General features: G+C 51.4%; 1 protein-coding gene across 2 annotated transcripts; it reads left to right on the forward strand.

Annotated features, from left to right (window-relative positions):
• The first annotated feature begins 1,412 nt into the window (after window positions 1-1,412).
• On the forward strand, window positions 1,413-14,977 carry SERPING1 (serpin family G member 1). 2 transcript variants are annotated; one of them, XM_088843342.1, is made up of 9 exons: window positions 1,413-1,430; window positions 1,837-1,905; window positions 2,317-2,394; window positions 3,398-3,815; window positions 5,985-6,119; window positions 8,161-8,364; window positions 8,547-8,686; window positions 13,362-13,563; window positions 14,503-14,977. In XM_088843342.1, the coding sequence occupies exons 3-9, from the start codon at window positions 2,341-2,343 to the stop codon at window positions 14,754-14,756; spliced, it is 1,407 nt and encodes a 468-aa protein (XP_088699468.1). In that variant the 5' UTR covers window positions 1,413-1,430; window positions 1,837-1,905; window positions 2,317-2,340; the 3' UTR covers window positions 14,757-14,977. The 2 variants fall into 2 exon arrangements, with proteins under 2 accessions (XP_088699468.1, XP_055280123.2); XM_055424148.2 differs by lacking the exon at window positions 1,413-1,430 and having other exon boundaries at window positions 1,538-1,905.
• The last annotated feature ends 3,931 nt before the right edge of the window (window positions 14,978-18,908 follow it).

The raw sequence follows: 18,908 nt of genomic DNA on the forward strand, positions 1-18,908 counted from the left end.
TGTCACTAGCCGTGTGATGTCAGCTGAATCAAATAATTTTCTGCTGGGTCTCATCTTTTTAAATTAATTAGTTGCTTTTTGGTAGTTCTGGGTCTTCGTCGCTGTGCTCAGGCTTTCTCGAGTTGCGGCGAGCGGGGACTGCCCTTCCTTGTGGCACACAGGTTTCTCACTGCGGTGGCTTTTCTGGTTCTGGGGCACAGGCTCTGGGCGCACGGACTTCAGTGCCTGCAGCATGGCGGGGTGCAGTGGGGAAGGCCTCAGCAATTGTGGCACACAGGCCTAGCTGCTCCGAGGCACGTGGAATCTTCCCAGACTGGAGTCGAACCCGGGTCCCCTGCATTGGCAGGTGGGTTCTTAGCCACTACACACCCGGGAAGTCAGAGTCTCATTTTTTTAAATTTGTTTCAGATGGAATTAATGTGAGCACCCAGGTCGTAGATGTCATGAGCATTAATGAAAGGATGAAGGAGGTGCTTTCCACCAGCTTCTTTGTGGTCAGCTGTCTCCTAGGTTCAGGCTGGCCCCAGCTCACACCCGGGGGACGGAGGAGTACCACTGTGGGCACAGCTGTTGGCGGCCACGGCACGAAGTAAAGGGACTTCCTCCTGACTTGGGAGGTTCCCCCGTAGCCCCAAGGAATGAGGACCTGTGAAGCCGGTACTGTCTCTGTGAGTCTTTCCCATGGATGCCCCCAGGAGCCCACAGATGTTCTCTTGTCCCTGTTCCTGGTCAGCCCATTGGAACAGCAGCTCTTGTGCTAGCAGCCAACTTTCCAGAATGTGCCAAACAGAGCAGGCCTGGCAGTGACCCCACCACAGAGCATCAGAGCTGTATCAGGGCATCAGAGACCACCGTGTTTTGCAAGGTAGGGTTGCCAGATTTAGCAAATAAGATGCAGAATGTCTAGTTAAATCTGAATTTCAGATAAACATCCACGCGCAAAAAAAAAAATTTTAATGTAAGTAGGTCCTGATATTGCATGGGACATATTTTCAAAGAAAATTTGTTTATCTGAAATTCAAATTTAATTGAGCTTCTTCCTGTGTTTTACCTGGGAACCCTGAGAGGGAAGCTAGGTACGGAGAGGGAAAGCAACTTGCTGGGTCACACACAAGCCAGGTCTCACAGCCGGGTCTGTCGGCACCGAGTCTCCAGCCTCCCACCCCTCGACACGTATACCCAGCTTTCTGGGCTGTTTTTTTTTTTTCTTTCTGGTTTTGGTTTTGCTTTTCCCAGTTTTCTGTTTTTCACTTAAGGCCAATGCTTGCTGGACTGGGTGTCCCAGATCCCTCACATGTTACAGAGGGGTAGAACCACGGGCTCCAGGTCGCCAAGAAAAGAAGGGGGACCAGCCACGGAGGAGAGCAGGGGTGAAGTCAGAGCCTCAGGAGGTCCAGTCCAGGCTTTATCTTCAAGAGAAGGCTCACCAGGTGAGCCGGTTAAGTGCTGTGAGGCTCTTAGCCATTACATCAAATAGACAGCACTGGGCCTCTTTACAGAGCGTTCCTTTAGGGATCCAGCCCAACAAGCAGTTCCAGGAAGGCAGCTTGCTGGTAAGCTGCGGGTCTGGGACATTTGGAGTCTGGGACGGCTTCATCACCGCCCAGTGCAGAGGGAGCAGGACGCCTGGCTGTGCCCAGCTGAGATTTGCACCCCAGCTTCCCCAGCCTGGACCTCCAGGGGCTTTGAGCTGAAATTCCAGGAGGGGGCTGGACCAAGTGGTCTGGCCCAGCCTGATTTACGGGAAACCACACCAGCGCTCTATCCGCCTTAATTTGTAACTGGGCAGTGTCCTGGGCCAACCAATAGCTATAACCGAACCCCAACCCTTCGCAGCCTCCCTCACCCTGGGGGACTAGCCGCTGAGTCGCCCGAGGCAGCACAGCGATCGGGACTCAGGAGCAGGTTTGTGCTGGCGGATGGGGGTCTGGGGAGGAAGGCAGTCTCCTGTGCTCGCTTCCCTCCCTCCCGCAGGGCCCCCCTTGTCTCTGCGGTCGCTGGGCCTCGCCGCTGCCCCTTCCCTCCCCTCCTGTCCCTCCCCGGCGCGGCCACATTGTTGAGCTGCAGTGGGACCCTCTAGATGGAGCAGGTGGACGCCCCCTCGGGCCTGGGAGGGGGCTGGGATGAGGGGCCAGCCCAGCTGGGAAAGGGAAGCGGTCTGGGAACAACAAAACAGGGGGAGGCGCCGGGAGGAGGCGGCCCAGGTGGGAGGCGGTGGGGGGCGTTGAATGGGGGCGGGCTGTGGGGATGGGCCTGCGGGAGGGCCCCCAGGCCCCCAGGCTCGGAGCTGGCACCCGAAGCTGGCTGGCTCTGCAGGTCCGGGCTGACGTCGCCTCCCAGATGGCCTCCAGGCTGACCCCGCTGACCCTCCTGCTGCTGCTGCTGCTGGCTGGGGTGAGTGACCCCTGTGCAGGCCAGGCGGGAGCAGGGCTGAGGTTAACCCTTCAGGCTCCGGGGAATTAGGAGAGCTCCTCGTGGGATCGGCACCGGGTGTCCTCCCTCCCAGAGTTGAGTACACAGCTTAGAAAGAGTAAGGACTCAGACTCACTTGGGGTCTAATCCTGCCTGGCCCCCCACCCCCGAACCCGAGGCGGTGGCCCGGAGCCTGGCACTTAGGCGAGCTGACCGGCCCTGATGCACAAAGTGGAGAATGAAGCAGAAAGGCAAAGGAGCTGGACAGCGTTTTGAAACTAAACAGCAAGCACTCCTCGTGGAAACCTGAGCTGCGGGGTGAGGGTGGGAAGGCCCCCGCAGTGGTGCCGGAGGTCAGGGGTAAGGGGTGGGCCCGGGAGAAAAGGGGGTGTTTGCCTTGGCCTGTGCATTCAGTGGGCGTGTGCGGAAGTTGACGTTAGCATTGCCCTTTGAGATGGATCAGATGATCTGGTGGTGATCAAGGCATCTGGAAGCAAGACCCAAGTCTGACCCCTAGTTTTTCCTCTGGCTTCTCTTAAGACCCTGCACTAGTTGCTGAATTTGTCTCAGCATCGGTTTCTTTTATCAGTTAAATGGGATAATGCGCGCTTTCTCTGAAGCAATCCATGGTGGGGGCTCCAGGGCAGGCCCCTGTCCTACCAAGCTTTGCCAGGAACAATTCTCTTGTATCCCACCTTTGATGCCCTGGTGGCTCAGTGATAAAGAATCCACCTGCCAATGCAGGAGATGCGGGTTCGATCCCTGGGTTGGGAAGATCCCCTGGAGAAGGAAATGACAACCCACTCCAATGTTCTTGCCTGGGAAATCCCATGGACAGAGGAGCCTGGCGGGCCACAGTCCATGGGGTTGCAAAGAGTCGGACAGACTCAGCAACTGAAAAACACATCCCACCTTCTCTTTGAGTGTTTGTGTTTAAAGGGGACTGTGCCTCATAATGAATGAAAGAAAGTCTCTTGAACCACAGGACAGGGTCACCTCAGATATGATCGTCGGCCCGGAGAGCTTACAAGAAGGGGAAAGTGAAGGAGACAGCCAGAAAGGAGGTATTCTCGACGGTGAGCCCGTTCAAGGCCACGAGGACGCTTCCACCTTGCCAGTGACTCGCCTGACCGTCGTGCAAACCACTGTCACTGAGCCCTTCAGCCAGCCCGCCACTGAACCGGTCCAATCAACCGTCCAACCCACTGCTGAGCCCCTCTGCCCGGCACCCGTCACCTCCTGCTCTGACTCAGAGATCCGCTCAGCAGAGGCGGTGCTGGGGGAGGCTTTGACAGACTTCTCCCTGAAGCTCTACCAGGACTTCTCAGTGTTGAAGAGGAAGGAGACCAACTTCATCTTTTCCGCCTTCAGCATCGCCAGCCTCCTCACCCAAATCCTGCTTGGTAAGAACCCGAGTTCTCTCCAGTTCATGTGTTTGACGTTCCCTTGAGGCAGGGTCCCTGATGGCTCAGTTGGTAAAGAATACACCCACAATGCAGAAGACCCTGGTTTGATTCCTGGGTTGGGATGATCTGCTGGTCAAGGGATAGGCTACCCACTCCAGGCTTGTTGGGTTTCCCTTGTGGCTCAGCTGGTAAAGAATCCACGTGCAATGTGGGAGACCTGGGTTCGATCCCTGGGTTGGGAAGATCGCCTGGAGAAGGGAAAGGCTACCCACTCCAGTGTTCTGGCCTGGAGAAGTCCATGGACTGTACGCGACTGAGTGACTTTCACTTTCACTCACTGAGGCAGGGTAGGTATCTGGATATAGACACAGCTTTGCCAAAGGAAGGAAGCTGTAAAAATGAGCTACACTGGGGGTGGGGAGGGGAATCTTTTTATTCTGGGACCTACATTTATTCTTTCATTTAACAATGATTTAATAGGCATTACTTATAATAAAGGGCTTCCCAGGTGGCTCAGTGGTAAAGAATCTGCCTGCCATTGCAGGAGACATGGGTTCAATCCCTGGGTCAGGCAGATCCCCTGGAGGAGGAAATGGCAACCCACTCCAGTATTCACACCTGGAGAATTCCATGGACAGAGGAGCCTGGCAGGCTACAGTCCATGGGGTCGCAAAAGAGTCAGACACGTCTTAGCAACTAAACAGCAGCAGCAGCAGCATTGCTTATAAAATCCTATGAACTGTGCAAGAACATTTAAATAAGGTTCCAGCCTATCAACCATGGTTCAGGGTAAGGCCATAAGGAAACGATAAGAGAGACCCAGAGCAGAATCACAGTAATGCTGCTTTGCAGCTGTGTGACCTTGGGCAGATCACTTAACTTCTCTGAGCCTGAGTCCTCTGTGTAAAATGGAAATGGTTGTGAAAGTGAGAAGTGAAAGTGAAGTCGCTCAGTCGTGTCCGACTCTTTGCGACCCCATGGACTGTAGCCCACCAGGCTCCTCAGTTCATGGAATTTTCCAGGCAAGAATCCTGGAGTGGGTGGCCATTTCCTTCTCCAGGGGATCTTTCCAACCCAGGGATAGAACCTGGGTCTCCCGCATTGCAGGCAGATGCTTTACCATATGAGCCACCCTTAAAAAAAGAAAAATTAAGCAGATAGCCCAGTGCCTAATGTGGTAGGAGGTCAAAAAAATGTTAATCCCTCCACTTCCCTGAAAGACCACTGTCAAGTAAATTACTGGGGTGATTTACCTTAGAAATGGCACCAAAAAGTGCTGTAGACAATGGAAACAGCTGTCACTCCAAAGGGGAATTTCAGGAAGGCTGCTGGAGCCAATACAGTGAGGAACAGGGGAACCTTTCTACTAGAGTCCCAGAATCCTAACATCCCTGGCCTGTATCCAACAGATGCTAGTGGCACCCCACACCGCCAGGTATGACACCCAGAATGTCTCCAGATGCAGCCGAATGTCCCCTGGTTTGCACATTTCATTTGATTGGTTTCAGTTAATTTTTTTATTGCCCCCCCTGCCAAAACTGGCTTGAATCTTTTCTCCACCCTCCAGTTATGAACTCCATGATCTTAAAATGAGTAGATTACTTCCTCTCTTAAACCTCAGTTTTCTCATCTGCATAATGGGGATAGTAACTGTCCTTACATAAAAGGATTATAGTGAAGATCCAAAGAGATACTATGGAAGAAGCACTTACCATGCCTGGAAGAAAGTGAGTGCTTGCTAAATTCTATCTGTTGCTACACAGAAGGCGTGGACAATAAGTATTTAATACTGAACAAAGGAAAGGGTATTGGACATCTTTTATGAGTCTCTGCTCTCTCTTCTTAATGACGACCTAGTGTCCCTGCTTATAGGCTGAACCTTTGTAAACCTGAACCGACTAAATAAGAGGTCACATGGAACAGGTGGTGATTGGACCAGGCTTTGGGTGACGAGTGGTATTAAAATTAGGTAGGAAAATGCAGGAAGGGAATATTTAGTCCTAGGTAATTCTGGGTTGTTCATAATCCCCCCACCCTTCTCTTTCTGACATGTTTTGTGTCTGAAACCATTTCTGGCTCTGAGGATACGGGGTTAAGGCCCCGCCCCGCCATTGCAGCCTGGTCTCCTAAGCCTGATCCCTCCTCCATGTCTGCTCTTGGCTGCAGGGGCTGGAGGAGAAACTAGGGACAGCCTGGAGCGCCTTCTCTCTTACCCCCAGAACTTCAGCTGTGTCCACCGTGCCCTGAAGGCCTTCACGTCTGAAGGTTTCACCTCGTTCTCTCAGATCTTCCACAGCTCAGGTGAGTGTCAGGGGCAAGGACGGCAGGGGCTGAGCTGGGCCATCAGGGTTTAGGTGGGTGCCTAGCACTGGGGATGGAGGAGAAGATGGCAACCCACTCCAGGATTCTTGCCTGGAGAATCCCATGGACAGAGGAGCCTGGCGGGCTACAGTCTGTGGGGTCGCAAGAGCAGGACAGAACTGAGCGACTAAACCATCCACCCATCCATAGTGCTGGGGAAAGAGACAGAGGGAATGTTAGAACTAGAAATCGGGGTTGGGGGTGTCGGGGAGGAATGCAGAGCAGGGCGGGGCCCCAGAAATACCAGGTGGCCCCTGGGTGCCAGATGGGTGCCCAGGTGAGACCGTGGGCAAGTCATTTGCATTCATCAATTTCATCAACAGCCCTCTGGACTGTTCGTTCAGGAGGAGAGAGGGCTGGAGGGCTCTAGACATGAAATAGACAAAAAAAGTCAGTCTGGGGATTCCTGGGTGGTCCAGTGTTGAAGACTCTGACATTTCACTGGTTGGGTTCAGGTTTGAACCTTGATTGGGGAACTAAGCTGCCACCAGCTGTGAGGCCAAAAACCAAAAGAGAGACTTTGTTAACCTGGGCCAGGGCGTCTCGGGGCTCCTGTTCTTTGTGCATTTATGTTAACGAATTTTTTGTCATTTACATATGTCGCATTATTAGATAAGATAATCAAAGCAGTCAGTGATAAAGAACCCGCCTGCCAACGAAGGAGACAGGGTTTCGATCCGTGGGTCGGGAAGATCCCCCTGGAGGAGGAAAGGGCAACCCACGCCAGGATTCTTGCCTGGAAAATTCCACGGACAGAGGAACCTAGAGGCTACAGCCCATGGGGTTGCAAAAGAGGCGGACATGACTTATCTACTAAATAATAACAACAACAACCAGAGCAATAAGCTTCCAAAACGATCTGATACAGTTTGTTCAGAATTTGTTTCCCAGAGCCTGAGGTTTCTGCAGAACTGCTGCAGGAGTCCCGGTGGGAGTGGGAGTTAGGGAGGCTGAGGGGAGTGGGCTGGGTGGAGGGAGGGGATGGGGGTGGGGGATGAGCAGCACTTTCTGTGAGAGGGGGATGGAACCAGGTGGGCTCTGAAGGCCCACCCAGCCTCAACCAGAGCCCTTTAGTGTTGTAGGCTTCAGACATGACTACATTTGAAACCTCAGTTCTGCTGAGCTTAAAAATTACAGGTTTAGTGTGATCCACTTTTAAATCGGGGGGGAAAAAAATCTGTCTTTTTTTTTAACTATAAAAGCAACACCCATTCATTGTTTTAAAAAAAAACAAACACTGAGGAAGTATTGGAATTCCCTGGCCATCCAGTTGTTAGAACTCCACCCTTCCACTGCAGGTGGCATGGGTTCAATCCCTGGTCTGGGATCTAAGAGGCTGTGTGCTGCTTTGTGTGGCCAAAAAAAAAAAAGAGAGAAAATATAGGAAAGAAAAAAGAAGGAAAGAAAGAAAACTCATCTATCACATCGTTATCTTTAAAAAAAGAAAAAAGCTTTTTTTAGAGATGGGAAAATTATGACTCAGAGGGGTTCAAGAAACATTGCCTTTTTTTACTCATTTGCTATAAATCGAATTTATCCTCTGTCTTGCTAGGCTGGTGGAAAATACAGCTGCAGTCAGTATTATGCATTTAGTTCAGGAAAATTTTTTGTTTCAAACACTTTTGTTCTCTAGTGGGCCTGGGTTTTGGAGAGCAAAACCCAGAAAGTCCTGTTACAACCTTCCACAGAGACTAGAAAGCCGTCTGAGTGAAGGGAAGAAAAGAAGGAAAATGCGGGCGAGTGGAAGCCAAGATCTCAGAGAGCTCCCGTGCCGAGCCGCGGCCGCGGGGCAGTAGAGGCCCGGACGGGGCCCCCTGCTCTCAGCTCAGGGCAGCCTGCTCTGGGCTCACGGAGCATCTGTCAGAGGAGGGGGCTGGGGTAGAAGCCAGCTCCCTCTGCAGGGCTGCTCCCAGAAGGGGAGAGGGTGTCCCGGGATCTCAAGCCTGCCTCTCTCACCTGCCCCTCCTCCCCATCCCTCCAGACCTGGCCATCAGGGACACCTTCATCGACGCCTCTCAGAGGCTCTATGGCAGCAGCCCAAGGCCCCTGGGAAATGACAGCACGGCCAGCTTGGAGCTCATCAACAGCTGGGTGGCCAAGAAGACCAACCTCAGGATCAGGCGGCTGCTGGACAGCCTGCCTGAGGATACCCGCCTCATCCTCCTCAACGCGGTCACCCTGAGCGGTGAGGGGGCGTCTCCCCACCCTGAGGTCTTCCGTCCTGTCCTGGCTTAAAGCCCACTCAACCCCAGCTTCCACCCCTGGATCCGCGGCACCCGCCCCACCCCGTGCCCACAGAGCGTTTAACCCCCTTTCCCCCCCTCCGCACCTGCCTTAGAGTCACCCTGCCCCTGCTCTTCCCTCTAGCCAAGTGGAAGATAGCCTTTGATAGCAGCAGAACAAGCACGAAGCCCTTTTACATCAAATCCTCTGCCATCAAAGTGCCCATGATGAACAGCAAGAAGTACCCTGTGGCCTCTTTCACAGACCCGACTCTGAAGGCCCGGGTGAGTTCTCGGCCCTCCCCACTCCTGTCTCAGAGTCTGACTTCTTTTCTGCTCTGGCTCCATTGGTGTGGGGCGTACCCTTCCACTGAAAACCCATCATTTCTACTGTTTCCATCTCTGTTTCCACCCTATCTTTTCTCCTTCTCCCCCTCTCCAGCCCGGGCCAAGGGAGGCATTATATATTTGAGGTTGGAAAGCAAGATTCTAAAGTTTCCTCCTGCGTCTCTACTGCGTCAGATGGCAGTGAGTCGTGCTCCTGTTCTGTGTCTCCGTTTCTCTTCCCAGGCAGCCCCCCAGCAGACCCTGCTTGCTTAGGGACTCCTCTGTGTGAGTCCCTTGTACACACGCATCTGTGTACACGTGTGCACATGTTTGGGTAGATCCACGTGGTCACGGATGTGATAAGTGCAGGCGTGTGCATGTGTTAAGTGGCTTAAGTTCCTCGGCAGAAATTGAACAGTATGATTTCAGTGAATGAAGAGGGAAGGAAGAGAGATCAGACGTTTTCTTGGTTTTCTTCCTTATGTTGTTATTTACTTATTTCTTAAACTTTTTATTTTGTACTGGTGTACAGCCAGTTAGGGCTTCCCAGGTGGCTCAGTGGTAAAGAATTTGCCTACCAATCCTGGAGATGCAGGAGATACAGGTTCAATCCCTGGGTTGGAAGATCCCCTGGAAAAGAAAATGGCAACTCACTCCAGTATTCTTGCCTGGAAAGTTCCATAGACATAGGAGCCTGGTGGGCCACAGTCCATGAGGTCACAAAGAGTCGGACACGACTGAGCACACACGCACACACTTATACACTCATAGCCGGTTAACAAACAGTGTCATGATGGTTTCAGGTGAACAGCAAGGGACTCAGCCATACATGTACGTGGATCCATTCTCCCCCAAACCCCCTCCCATCCAGGCTGCCACACAACACTGAGCAGAGCTCCACGTGCTGCACAGCAGGTGGTTGTTGGTTTTCCATTTTAAATGTAGCACCGTGCACGTGAATGACCAGGTATCTCTGCCGTGTTAGGATAGCAGGACACACACCTGTGAGACGGGAAACAGTAGGAAACGCCCAGGGACGCACTACCAGGCTGAGAAATACAGGACCTGTTCTGGAACATGCCAGGACTATTTCCACCTTGGAAGCTTTCCTACCTTTTCCCTGTGCTGGACCCTCTGCAGGCAGATCGTCACATAACTTGTTCCTCTGGCTCATCTGGTGTCAGCTAAAAGGTCACCTAGGTGGAGGAGACTTCCCCCTGCTTAAAGTCGCCTCCTCCTCCCCCTGCAACAGCATCTTGTTTTGTTACTAATATATCCATGGTATCGTATCGTCTTTGTATTGTTCACTTGCTAAGTCGTGCCCAACTCTTTGTGACCCCATTGACTTTAGCACACCAAGCTTCCCTGTCCTTCACTGTTTCCCAGAGTTTACTCGAACTCATGTGTGTTGAGTTGGTGATGCCATCAAGCCGTCTCATCCTCTGTTGCCCCCTTCTCCTCCTGCCCTCAGTCTTCCCCAGCAGTCTGCCCTTCGCATCAGGTGGCCAAAGTATTGGAGCTTCAGCTTCAGCATCAGTCCTCCCAATGAATATTCAGGGTTGATTTCCTTTAGGATGGACTGGTTGGATCTCAAGAGTCTTCTGCAGCACCATAGTTCAAAAGCATGGTACTTACCACTGTCTGAATTACGTTGTCTGGTTGCCTATTTAATGGCAGCATTGTCTGTCTCTCTGAGATGCTGTGAGCAGAGACTCTCTCTCTCTTCCCTACGATATCTGAGGGCCTAGAACAATGCCCCATATAATAAGTGCTATTATGTTAGCTGAATAAATGAATGAATTCAACGGAAGATGCTAAAGGGAGCAACTCGCCCAGAACGAGTGACCAGGAAGATCCACAGAAGTGGTTGCTTTTGACCACGCTTCACCACCCGTGCACTTCCCCGACTTTCCTCCCAGGCATCCCCACCCACGGGCTTTCAGTATTCCCAACTATTTAACAGAGCCAGGATACGTGTATAAGGCAGAACGAGTGAGGATGCCTGGAGGTTTGGGGCATCACTCTAACTCAGAGTGTGTGGGGGCAGAGCATCAGTGGGAGGGGTTGCCAGTGGCAGAGGAGGAGGGTTTTTACGCAACCCGCCTCCCACTCTTTGGCGTTGGCCAGGCGACTCAGACGGCAAAGAATCCACCTGCAACGCAGGAGGCCTGGGTTCGATCCCTGGGTTGGGAAGATCCCCTGGAGAAGGAAATAGCAGTCCACTCCAGTGCTCTTGCCTGGAGAGTCCCAGGGACAGAGGAGCCTGGCAGGCTGCAGTCCACGGGCTCGCAAACAGTCGGACACGACTGAGCGACTAACGCTTTCACTTTCACCTCCCCTACTCTTTACAGTTCGATGGGTTTTAAACAAATACTTTATCTGATATGAGCGTCCCTTGTGGCTCAGCTGGTAAAGAATCCACTTGCAATACGGAGACCTGGGTTCGATCCCTGGGTTGGGAAGATCCCCTGGAGAAGGGAACAGCTACCCACTCCAGTATTCTGGTCTGGAGAGTCCCACGGACTGTATAGAGTCCATGGAAAAGAGTATAGAGTCTTGGAGAAGGCTCTGGAGAGTCCCTTGGACTGCAAAGAGATCAAACCAGTTAATCCTAAAGGAAATCAGTCCTGAATAGTCATTGGGAGAACTGATGCTGAAACTGAAATGCCAATTCTCTGGCCACCTGGTGTGAAGAACTGACTCACTGGAAAAGACCCTGATGCTGGGAAAGAGTGAAGGCAAGAGGAGAAGGGGAGGACAGAGGATGAGATGGTTGGATGGCGTCACCGACTCGATGGACGTGAGTTTGAGTGAGCTCCAGGAGTCGGTGATCGACAGGGAGGCCTGGTGTGCTGCAGTCCGTGGAGTCACAAAGAGTTGGACACGCCTGAGTGACTTTCACTTCACTTCACTTATTTGATGTAGTCACATTATAAATTCAAAATCAAAGTTTTACTTAAGCTTTTAAATTTTTAGCTGAAGTTGCTACATTATTAATTATAATTTTTTATAAAACACTTTCATTTGTTCTTTAATTAAACCATATTGACCAGATTAAACTCCTTTAAAGCATTTGTTTCATTTACAAATATGGTTAATTAATATTCCCCTAAGCATTATGAGCTTATGTATATATTTATAAATATAATTCACACATTTGGCATACTTGATTTTCTTTTTTAGCATGTTAAATACTTGACAGGACAGAATTTCACCCCTGTTTGTCCATATCTTGCTGGCACCTCAAGCCCACTTTTGAAAATTAAATTTGAAGAGTAAATCAACTTTCAATCAACATCTCAACTTTATTCTCAAACCGAATGCAACTATCCTACCCATCTTTTTCCAAAAGCATAAAGCTAGCATGTCTGACTCTTAAAAATTATACACGCTATTTTAAATTTCCAACAGAGATTACTCTGTACTTATCACCCAGTGTTCATACAACAGAATTGCTTTATTTTGTCATTCCCATACTTTGTTCTAAATTTTCCTGGGATTTAAGGAGTATTTCCCCAACGAAGGGTGTTAGGTTTACCAACTCAAGTATGCTAGGGTTGCTAGCTGGAAAATTCAAGACCACGGCATGGTAATTTTCGCTCAGAGAGGCAAGGCTCACCCACAGGCCGTGGAGGGCGCAGTGTCCGGTCACGTCCCCTGTGCAGATCCTCTGTCAACAGCACCCGAGTGGCCAAGCTCGTCAGTGATACATCCGTGTGCAGCCTGCTTCTTCTGGACCAGTTTTCAGATCCCAACAACTGATCGGTTTCAGTTAACGTCTTCATCGCCCAGTTGAATTCTGCATTCTAGATTATTCTTGTCCGTCTCTCAGCCTCAGCCTTAGTGCCATTGCAGTGATCGTCTCTTCTGTCCTGTCAGTCTGGGGTTGCCCAGTGTTGGCAGCATTGACACTTTGGGCTCAGTGACTCTCCGTATAAGGTGCCGTCCCCGGCACTGCAGGATCGAGCAGCAGCCCTGGGTTCTGCGCACTAGATGCCAGTAGCACTCTGAGCGCCGGTTTCTGCCGGCTCCAAGCATTGCCAGATGTCCGCTGGGGGCAGATCATCCCGAGCCGAGAACACCTGCGTATGGGACTTGTGGTTCCCGTATTTCTCTCCTACTTGTCTAGCCACCAGTTGTAAGTCTTTCTACTGGCAAACAGCAAATGTAGGCTAGGATCAGCTTGTATACCATGTTGAATGCCAGACTAGGAGGTTTATACCCACCCTCATAGGCAGGGAAAAGCCATCAGAAGTCTTTGAAAGGACAGACCTGATAACTCTGATGGTGCGTTATGTGCGTTCTATACTTTATGCACAACACACGTGAAAGGAACTGGTCTCAGAGGCCCCACTGCTTGCCTGTACTGCACAGCTCATCAGTGCAGGGTACCGGTGTGACCCTCAGCCTGTGAAATTAGAAACTCTGGCTCATTTCTCTGCGTCTCAGCAGCACAGGGTCAGACCAGCACTGTTTGCCTGCCTGGCCACCCCATCTCCTGACAGAGCCTGGGAGCCTAGTTCTGGCTCCTTGCTGAAACAGTGCAGACTGGAGACCAGCCTCGGTCCCAGAGGGTAGGGGCCAGCAGACAGCGGGTCAGGAAGACTGAAAAGGTGCATCTCTTCCTCTGCAGGTGGGCCGCCTGCAGCTGTCCCACAACCTCAGCTTTGTGATCCTGGTGCCCCAGACCGTGAAGCAGCGTCTCCAAGACCTGGAGCAGGCTCTCAGCGCCGCTGTCTTCAAAGCTGTCATGAGGAAGCTGGAGCTGAGCAAGTTCCATCCCACTCATCTGACGATGCCTCGCATCAAAGTGCAGAGCAGCCAGGACATGCTGGGTGAGTCCTGGCAGCCGGGGTTGACCTAGGTCCCCAGCGGGGAAGAGGTTGTGGGAGGGGGAAGGGTGGGCCTTAAATGCAGTCACCACTCTCTTGAGTATTTTTCACATCCATCATCTGAGGTTGGGGCTTCCCAAGTGGCTCAGTGGTACAGAATCTGCCTGCCAGTGCAGGAGGTGCAGGAGACCCAGGTTCACTCCCTGAGTCGGAAGATCCCCTGGAGGAGGAAATGGCAACCCACTCCAGTGTTCTTGCCTGGAGAATCCCATGGGCAGAGGAGCCTGGCGGGCTACAGTCCATGGGGTCGCACAGAGTTGGACACGACTGAGCGAATTAACACACACATGTGCCATACATATCCCTTCATTTTCTTTTATCAAACTTGATCTCCTAATAGATGATCTCGTTTCCTGATATATGACATCACGCCCTGGTGCGTGAACGTACATCCTCCTTCTGATATGTCACCTCGTTTCCGAGGTCCTTGTTGGTGAGGAAGCCACGGCATCACTTGTCAGGGTTTGGGGGGCTTGGGGCCTGGCCTCTGACCACTTGAGAGAAAGTGGTGACTGGAGTGAAGATGTGCCCACGGATGAAGGAGCCCACGAACGGGACTGGAAGGCACATTGTAACGTGGCTACAATTCGATAAACAAGGAAGAGGAGGAGAAAGTGAGGGTTGGAACTTGGGATCAACCCAGGAAATTCAGGACCCGTGTCTCCAGCTGCTGAGGTTTCCGTGCTGGTCTTTTTTGGGTTTGTTTCTTAATGTAATATTTTAATTTAAAAAGTGTGTTAAATTCCTATTTCTTTAATTTCACCTTTTATGCCGTTTTGAGAGGTTGCTTTCGGTTTCCAGTGTCTACCGCGTGCTGGCTGCGTGCCCCGTGCTGACAGCTGTGCGGGCCTCTGACGCGTTGTTTCCCCGTCCGTGCCCTAGATTACTTTGACTTCATCTACGACATCAACCTGTGCGGGCTGACGGCCGACCCCGACGTGCAGGTGTCTGGGATTCGGCACCAGGCCACCCTGGAGCTGACGGAGAGCGGGGTGGAGGCGACCGCGGCCTCGGTCGTCTCCGTGGCCCGCAACTTGCTGGTCTTCGACGTGCAGCAGCCCTTCCTCTTCCTGCTCTGGGACCAGCAGCACAAGTTCCCGGTCTTCATGGGCCGGGTGTATGACCCCAAGGGCTGAGCCCGCCCCTGGGGCCGCAGCTCGCCTAGCTGCAGCCCGCTCTGCATTTGCCCCTCCCCGACTCCCACCTCAGGCCTGCCCTCCACCCAGAGGGCTCCCTTGGGGTCCCATGAGGGGGCCGGCTTCCCTGCTCCCTTACCGTGACCCCTCCAAAGCACTTTTTGCCGCTTTCTCTGGCACAGATACAGCAGACTCCACAAATAAAACCTGGCAAACCATGACTTTCTCTCTCATTTGCCTTTCAATTTTAGAAGATGAGGGCTTCCTACAGCCCCTGTATCAGCTAGCTACTGCTGCGTAACAAGTCACTCCAAACTTAATGGCTTAAAATGGCAACCGTTTATTATTTCACTGAAGTCTGGGAGTTAGGGCTGACCTCACTGATCTGGGCTTGGCCAGGCAGAACTTCCCTGTGCTCGCTCATACGTCTGTAAGAGCTGGTGGGGTGGTCAGGGGTGACTGACCTACAGTGGCCTCAGCTGGACCACCTTGGCTCTCCTCTGCACGTCCATCTCCTGGCTCCTTCCAGCAATGCTCACCTGCAGTGGCACAGTTTCCAAGTGAAGAGTCAGAGACAGGCAGTCCTTTTCACACCCTACAGCTCGGCTTGCATCAGATTTCCTATCGTCCTGTCGGCCAAAGCAAGGCATGTGGCCTGACCTAGCAGTAGAGTGGGAAAGCACTGCAAGGTGGAAGGGCAGAGTCACTCACTGAGCGCTTCTAAAGCTTCTATTTATCACAGCCTGTATCTTGTTCATTTGTTTGCAGCAACAACAGTAATAACAGTACCTAACATTGTGGGGAACTTACACAGGCCATCCGCTAAGAGCCCTGCATGCGGGCATGATCAGTTGTGTCCTACTCTTTGTGACCCCATGGACTGTAGCCTGCCAGGCTCCTCTGTCCATGGGATTCTCCAGGCAAGAATACTGGAGTGGGTTGCCATACCCTCCTCCAGGCGATCTTCCTGATCCAGGGATGGAACCTGCGTCTCCTGCATTGGCAGGTACTTTCTTTACCACGGAGCCGTTTGGGAAGCCCTAAGATCACACGTCTGTAAACTGATTCCAGCTTGTCTGAACAGGTGCCTTCTTTGGCCAGGTTCATGTCCTTTTTGCCCAAGCTAGACCGTAAACCAGATCTCTTTGTTCCTGTCCTGTACCATGTGTCCCACCATGCCTATCAAAGTGCTTTACCCTCAGAAAAAAGAAAACAACGAAACAAAACCATTGAGCGAATGAATGATTGAGTGAGTGAGTCCCCACATCCAGGCGACAGAAGAGACTGTCACACATCTAGAAAGAGCAGGAAGTCTGAGGTGAAGGGAATTCAAGTAATCTCCGTTCTGAGGGTTTTCTTGCAAGAGGGCGCGTGTCAGTGTGGGGGTTTGGTTTAATATGATTAACTTTTACTTAGCTGGTGAGTAAGTGAGTCTGTGAGGGCCCGGCAGGTTAGGGTGGCCTCGGTTATCTGCCTGCTGCAGTCAGCTGGGGGCTTAGCTGGCGGGTCTGATGAAGTTTGGCTTTGGGCTTGTATAGTCTCTTCCACACAGCTGGACCTTGGCTGAAACGGATCGGCTCACCGACTCTGCTCCAGCAGGTCTCTCCTTTTCCAGGAGGCTAGTCTGGGCCTGTTCAAACGGAGGCTGCAGGGGTCTAAGGCAGTGATGGAGACAAGCAAAGTCTCTCGAGTCTGAAGCCAGGAAGTAACATGACATCACTGAGGCCTCATTCTAGTGGCCAAAGCAAGTCACCAGGCCAACTCAGGTTCACAGACGCAGGAAAAGCTGCCCACATTGTTTTTCCAGCCACGCCTCACAACTTGCATGATCTTAGTTCCCTAACCAGGGATTGAACCCAGGCCCTGAGCAGTGAAAACTCAGAATCCCAACCACTGGACCACCAGGGAATTCCGCAAACATGTCCACTTCTAAAGAAAAGACCCGCAGAGTCTTTTTGCCAAAGGCACGCCTTTAAGGATGCAAGAATGATGGTAACCACTGTCCTAATCGACGACAGCAGACTTAGCGTGTATGTACCGAAAGTATTAGCGAATTGCCCCAGCAACTTGCTACTCTGATTTTCCTGAAGGAATCAAGAACTTTGTGTCTGTATCATTATAATACTATAAACGGCTTGTTAGGTTTCCATGAGGTGTCATGTTGATTGTGTATAACTCAGTCTTCCTTTTCTGCTGTCTCAGTGACTGGCATCCTTAACCCCCAGCTCCTCCATTTGGCTGGTGTCACTGTGGAGAAAGACAGAAGGCCACACACTCATAGACACACATATCTGAGACCTCCGCCCTCTTGACCTGCCCCACTGTCCCACCCTGGCAGAGGCAGATTTCCAGGGGTCTGCTACCCATCACCAGGGACCCAGTCCTCCCCTGCTGGGTGTGGTGAATGGTACTGACGTGATGGACAAGAGTTTGAGCAAGCTCCAGGAGTTGGCGATGGACAGGGAGGCCTGGCATGCTGCAAGTCCATGGGGTCGCAAAGAGTCGGACATGACTGAGCGAGCGCCTAAACTGAACTGAACTGACTCTGAGGAAGAATCCTGAAGTGGCTCGAGTTGCACTGCAGTGAGTCCTTACTGCCACGTGGTGTCACTGTTGACACTTGGTCCTGTGTAGCCTCTTGGACACATCATCTCTTCCAGATTTTTTAAAAAAATGTTTTCATATATTTATTTATTTGGCTGCACCGGGTCTTCGTTGTAGCATGTTGGATCTAGTTCCCTGACCAGAGACTGAACTCAAACTTCCTGCACTGGGAGTAAGGAGGCTTAGCCACTCGACCAGGGAAGTCCCTGTTCCAAGATTCTGAAACGGCCGAAAGTGAAAGTGAAGGTCGCTCAGTCGTGTCCAACTCTTTTCCACCCCATGGACTATACAGCCCATGGGATTCTCCAGGCCAGAATACTGGGGTGGGCAGCTGTTCCCTTCTCCAGGGGATCTTCCCAACCCAGGGATTGAACCCAGGTCTCCCACAGTGCAGGTGGATTATTTACCAGCTGAGCCACCAGGGAAGCCCTAAAAGCCGATGTGGGGATTTAAACTTTGATTCCAAAAATAACAGTTTATACTCATTCAGACACTCCTTTCAAAACAGTGGTTCTTTAGATTCTGCCTAGATCCCAGAAGACTTCCTGCTCTGAGCACACATGCTGTGTCAGGATTTGCTTGGTCCCCATAAACCCTTAGGGCTGGGGTTGAGAACCACAGCACCAGTAGAAATCACCTAAACGTGCATTGAGCATTTACCAAGCTGAGAAATGCTCACGGGCGCATAATTTAAGAGGAGATGACACGTTATGAAAAAAAACATGTTCCCAAAGACACTGGATAGTCGGACTTACATAATTTGACACTGTATTTTCTAGAAGAATAATCGTGAATGACAGCATATTAAAAAGCAGAGAAATCACCTTGCTGACAAAGGTCCGTATGTCAAGCCACGGTTTTTCCAGCAGTTGTGTACAGTTGTGAGAGTTGGACCATAAAGAAGGCTGAGTGCCAGAGAACTGACGCTTTCGAGCTGTGGTCCTGGAGGAGCCTCTTGAGAGACCCTTGCACGGCAAGATCAGACCAGTCAATCCGAAAGGAAATGGAGGGGGAGATGTATACAGAGAGTATCATGGAAATCTGCAACACCATGTGTAAAATAGATGGCCAATGGGAATTTGCTGTAAGACTCAGGGAACTCAAACAGGGGCTCCGTGACCATCTAGAAGGTTGGGATGGTGAGTGAGATGGGAGGGAGGTCGGGAGGGAGGGGACATGGGTGTACCTATGGCTGATTCTTGTTGATCTTTGACAGAAAGCCACAAAATTCTATAAAGCATTTATCCTTCAATTAAAAAAAATAAAGTGGAAAAAAAACTAAAGAAAATCAACCTTGAATATTCATTGGAAGGACTGATGCTGAAACTGAAGCTCCAATATTTTGGCTGACTCCTTAGAAAAGACCCTGCTGCTGGAAAAGATTGAGAGCAGGAGGAGAAGCGGGTGACAGAGGATGAGATGGCTGGATGGCATCATCGACTCAGTGGGCATGAATTTGAGCAGACTCGGGGAGACTGTGGAGGACAGAGAAGCCTGGTGTGCTGCAGTCCGTGGGGTCGCAAAGAGTCAGACGTGACTTGGTGGCTG

This window comes from Moschus berezovskii, chromosome 14 (assembly GCF_049115385.1).
Source record: "Moschus berezovskii isolate FMDL1 chromosome 14, NW_MosBer_1.0, whole genome shotgun sequence".
Taxonomy (NCBI): domain Eukaryota; kingdom Metazoa; phylum Chordata; class Mammalia; order Artiodactyla; family Moschidae; genus Moschus; species Moschus berezovskii.

Excerpts from the sequence above, each read along its gene's own strand:
- SERPING1 (XM_088843342.1), top strand. The coding sequence starts at position 2,341 with ATGGCCTCCAGGCTGACCCCGCTGACCCTCCTGCTGCTGCTGCTGCTG. Across the intron at positions 2,395-3,397 it reads TGCTGCTGCTGCTGGCTGGG|GACAGGGTCACCTCAGATAT; the intron begins GTGAGTGACCCC and ends CTTGAACCACAG. Across the intron at positions 6,120-8,160 it reads TCAGATCTTCCACAGCTCAG|ACCTGGCCATCAGGGACACC; the intron begins GTGAGTGTCAGG and ends CCATCCCTCCAG.